Source organism: Triticum aestivum, chromosome 5A, assembly GCF_018294505.1.
Source record: "Triticum aestivum cultivar Chinese Spring chromosome 5A, IWGSC CS RefSeq v2.1, whole genome shotgun sequence".
In the NCBI taxonomy this organism is placed as follows: Eukaryota; Viridiplantae; Streptophyta; class Magnoliopsida; order Poales; family Poaceae; genus Triticum; species Triticum aestivum.
The window spans coordinates 635935819-635941019 of record NC_057806.1 but is presented as its reverse complement, the minus strand read 5'-3'; the positions used below and the strand labels follow the sequence as shown (position 1 = coordinate 635941019).

At 42.2% G+C, this 5201-nt stretch overlaps 1 protein-coding gene across 1 annotated transcript; it reads left to right on the top strand.

Moving 5' to 3' along the window:
- Nucleotides 1-1295: 1295 nt before the first annotated feature.
- On the top strand, nt 1296-2727 carry LOC123108102 (protein ALP1-like). The gene is made up of 3 exons (XM_044529955.1): nt 1296-1699; nt 1790-2015; nt 2098-2727. The coding sequence occupies exons 1-3, from the start codon at nt 1337-1339 to the stop codon at nt 2550-2552; spliced, it is 1044 nt and encodes a 347-aa protein (XP_044385890.1). The 5' UTR covers nt 1296-1336; the 3' UTR covers nt 2553-2727.
- Nucleotides 2728-5201: the final 2474 nt, after the last annotated feature.

The window sequence follows — 5201 nt, the reverse complement described above, 5'->3', positions numbered from 1 at the left end:
ACATTTACCTACGGGGTTAGTTTTAAACCTCAATAATTGTTATTTAGTGCCAGCTTTGAGCATGAAGATTGTATCAGGATCTCGTTTAATTCGAGATGGTTACTCATTTAAGGATGTGTTTGGTTGTAGGGATATCCTCTGAGGGACAGGGATAGCCCTTTTATCCGCGGGATGCCACACGTTTGGATCCGAGGCGAGGGAGGATAGGGGCAACCAGATGCCTCGAATATTCGCCAAAAACGGGGCTGGGGTCACCCACGAAAAACGAGCGGGTCGCGGCAGCCACCCCGCGCGCGCGTCGCTTCGTCCTGGCGCGAAACAATATTTTCGCGTATTGACCCCCGCTCACCCCCCGTGAAACCCTCACTTTCCCCATTACTCATCTCCCTCTTCCGTGAGCGGCGGCGATAGCGGCGGCGGCGCATCTAGCAGAGAGGCCAGCGAGAGGTGAATCCTCTACTCTTTCCCTCTCTCCTCCTTTCCTTCTATCTCCCCACCTCCATCAATCGCGTGTGTCGGTTGGTCGTTGCGGAGGGTGTGCACGGGGGCGACGCTGGCTAGATTTGAGGTGGCGGCGCGAGATCTGAATGAGGACGGCGGCTGGGGGCTTGAGGAGGCGCGAGCGGCACCAGGAGGTCACCCATGCCCACCGTGGGGAGCCTGTCCATGGGAGGAGCTCGCCACCAGGGCCTGCAGGTGGAGGTGGAGAAGGATTCTCCGACAAGCGGCGCAAGTGCACACGGGAGCTTCTCCACGGCGAGCGCAAGTGCATCCGGTGCCGCGCTCAGCTGCATGTGCATGGCTGAATCCGCTCCGCTGCATCGGCGTGTGTGTGTTCTGAAGTTTACTGTTGCAGACTGATGCATAATGTTCATGAGTGTGTGTGCTAGAGTCTGCTCATGTGTGTGTGTACAAGACTGATCTATATTATCTGTATTTTTTTGTGGGAACTGATTGTATATTATCTACTATTGCAGGATATTTCAAGGTCACCATGAGCACTTCTGGCAGCACAACTCCTTCAATTGAGGTAACACATACACCCCACTGTCTAACCCCCTATTTCTTTTTCTGAAATATTTGACAGTAGAAAAGAATGTTGATTTACCTCTGAATAATTGGCTTCTTGTAGACAGATTGTGTGCTATTGAATTATTCTTGTTAACATGTTAAAGTATCATTTGTAATTGCATTGTAGATGGACAGAAAAATAAAGATGTTAATTTATGCGGCTGCGGCACAATGGTTTATCAACATGATAACATTGGTTGTTCAATCCAAAAAAAGAAAAAGAAGAGAAGCAATTAAGTATGCCCCAATTGATGAGAGAGATAGGATGAGAAGAGACTATTTTGACAACAAAATATGGAAGAATGACACAACTTGTGTGAACATGCTTAGGCTTCGGAGAGAACCTTTCTTTAGGTTTTGTCAACTGTTTAGGGATCGCAACTTGCTAAATGACATAATACACTTGACTGTTGAGCAACAACTAGCAATGTTCCTGCACACCGTTGGGCACAACATTAGAAATAGGGTAATTGCCGCCAATTTTGGTAGATCCGGTGAAGTTGTGAGCCGTTACTTCAAAAGGGTACTCCATGCCATTGGTGAGCTTCGAGATGACCTTATTAGGAAGCCTTCATTGGAGACCCAAACCAAAATAGAAGGAAACTACCGGTGGGATCCATACTTTAAGGTATGTGAGACGGAGTGACAACTATATTTTGTCATTGTAGGCATGAATTTGTTTAGATCCTAATTTTTTGGTTTTGTTTTCGCCAAATAGGATTGTATTGGAGCTATTGATGGCACACATGTGCGAGCCTCCGTTACACCGGATATGGAGGCTGCCTTTCATGGTAGAAAGACTTATGCTACTCAAAATGTGATGGCGGCTGGAGATCTTGACCTTCGATTCACATATGTTTTGGCCGGTTGGGAGGGGACAGCACATGATGCTCTAGTTTTACGTGATGCTTTAGAACGTGAGAATGGTCTACGTGTCCCACAAGGTAATAGATGAACTATATACATCTGTATTGTCAATGGGGTATTTATATATATAACCAAGTAACCTGAATGTCCCTTGTTTAGGAAAATTTTATCTAGTTGATGCTGGATATGGAGCCAAACCGGGTTTTTTGCCTCCTTTTCGTGGCGTGAGGTATCACTTGAATGAGTGGGGAAACAACCCCGTGCAAAACGAGGAGCTGTTCAACCTTAGGCATTCTTCTCTTCGTGTGACCGTAGAACGTGCATTTGGCTCATTGAAGAGAAGATTCAAGATACTTGATGATGCCACCCCATTCTTTCTATTTCCAACACAAGTTGACATTGTTGTGGCTTGTTGCATTATTCACAATTGGGTTATAAATGATGGGATAGATGAATATATCATACCCGAGGATGAATGGGTGCCAAATATTACTCATGCTTCGTCATCAAGTGGTCAAGCACATGAACATGCATACATGGCTAGTTTTAGGCAAGGACTTGCTGATCAAATGTGGGAAGACCGACCAAACCATTTGCAAGGTCAAAATATGTAGTAACTACTATGTCATTTAGGTCGTTGTGATGAATTATTGTACTTTGTTGAACTATTCTGTGTGCTGGAACTTATTTGTAAGGACATATTATTTGCTGAAATTACTATTTGTAATGACTATTATTTGCTGAATTATTGTACTTTGTTACTATTTGTAATTACTATTTAAGTTACTTTCTCAATGTCCAAACCCTTGCTGGAAATTGTAGGAAATGGCTAAGCAAGTTTCATGGTCACCCACCATGTCCAAGTTCATGCTAACATGGCTAAGTGATTTGGTCTCTAGTGGCAATAGAACAGGTACTGCATTCAAGCAATCACAGCTCAACAATTGTGACATTGCTTTGAATGAGCATTTCCAACTTAGCTTGAATGGAGATCAGATCAAAAATCATAATAGGACATGGAAGAGGAAAGTGCAGAAAATAGTGAAACTCAAGGAGTTGAGTGGTGCACTATGGGATGAGGACAAGTCTATGATTGTTCTTGATCGTGTGCATTACACAAATCATGTTAAGGTAACTATTTTTCTTGATCATGAACTTACTTTGCTGTAATGGATTTTTGTGAAGTCAAATACTTGCTGAAATTCTTCCTATATGCTCAAATACTTGCTGGAATTATTTATATATGCCTTGAATACTTGCTGAAATTATTCCTATATGCTCAAATACTTGCTGAAATTGTTTCTATATGCTCAAATACTTGCTGAAATTCTTCCTATATGCTCCAACACTTGCTGAAATTCTTCCTATATGCTCAAACACTTGCTGAAATTCTCCCTATATGCTCAAACACTTGTTGAAATTCTCCCTATATGCTTAAATACTTGCTGAAATTCTTCCTATATGCTCAAATACTTGCTGAAATTGTTTCTATATGCTCAAATACTTGCTGAAATTCTTCCTATATACTCAAACACTTGCTGAAATTCTTCATATATGCTCAAATACTTGCTGAAATTCTTCCTTTATGTCCAAATACTTACTGAAATTACTTTTTTTGTTTCGACAAGGCTCATCCAGAGGACGAACAATACCTTAACAAGACTATTATTCATTATAAGGAGATGGTGAATATAGCTGGAGGGAGCATGGCTACAGGGCAATATGCAAAAGACTCAAGTGACCCTCTTGCTATAGAAGTGGTTAATCTTGAAGAAGAGACAACCAAGAAACCCACTGCCCCACATGAAGAGGTTGCACAATCAACCAATGCAGGTTCATCCGGTCCCAACCCAAAAAAAGCCAAACCAAATCCATGTGCGGAAGACAGGTTGCATGCCACCATACTTGCATCTAGTGAAAGAATTGCTATTGCGATAGAGAAGAGTTCTAGCACCGAGAACAACGCCATAGATAGTCTTTGGGAGAGCATGAAAGTACTCCCTGGGTTTAGTTTGGATTACCTTGCTCATTACTATGCATAATTGGTTGACAATCCTCATGTTGCTATGGCATTCAAGGTGTTGGAACATGATCAAAGGAAGGTTTGGGTTTCTAGGTATGTCAAGAGTACCTTTCCTGAAGCATGAGGATGGTGGGTGCATATGTAGCGAACTAGTGATTGACATGTACTTTTGATGCAACCAAAACAGTAACTATGGGTTGTATGGATTAGCTCTTTTGACAACCCAGACCATAACTATGGGTTGTGTAACTATTAAGTTCTAGTAGTACTCTATGGAATGTTGAACTATGAGTCCTGTGCACCTCACTTATGTATGGAATGTTCAGCTTATGTGATGAAGTTCAAAATTTTGACTACCGTTTTGTTTTGGTTTGTTGTGAAAAAGTTAAATTTTTCGAAATTATGACTGTACATACTGTTTTTTGCTTCCTTCCATTGAAAAAGTGCAAATTGTGAGGGTAATCACACCATCTCAAGTAAAAAAGATTACCACAACCCTTATCCTTCATTCATCCCTCGAACCAAACCCTCCGATGGCTATCCTCAACCACGTTTCATCCTCTGAACCAAACAAAACATGGGATAACCCTACCCTTCCAACCAAACAGAAAAAGGGCTATCCCTAGCCACCTGGTTGGGGATACCCACAACCACCCTAGCTTGTCCATGCAACCAAACACATCCTAAATCCGAGAATAATGGTTGTTCTATTTATATGAGAGATATGTTTTATGGTCATGCTCCGATGGTGAATGGTTTATTCTTAATGAATCTTGAGCGTAATGCTACACATATTCATAGTGTGAATACCAAAAGATGTAAGGTTGATAATGATAGTCCCACATACTTGTGGCACTGCCGCCTTGGTCACATAGGTGTCAAACGCATGAAGAAGCTCCATGCAGATGGACTTTTAGAGTCTCTTGATTATGAATCATTTGACACGTGCGAACCATGCCTCATGGGTAAAATGACCAAGACTCCGTTCTCAGGAACAATGGAGCGAGCAACCAACTTATTGGAAATCATACATACTGATGTGTGCGGTCCAATGAGTGTTGAGGCTCGCGGTGGCTATCGTTATGTTCTCACCCTCACTGATGACTTGAGTAGATATGGGTATGTCTACTTAATGAAACACAAGTCTAAGACCTTTGAAAAGTTCAAGGAATTTCAGAGTGAGGTTGAGAATCAACGTGACAGGAAAATCAAGTTCTTGCGATCAGATCATGGGGGAGAA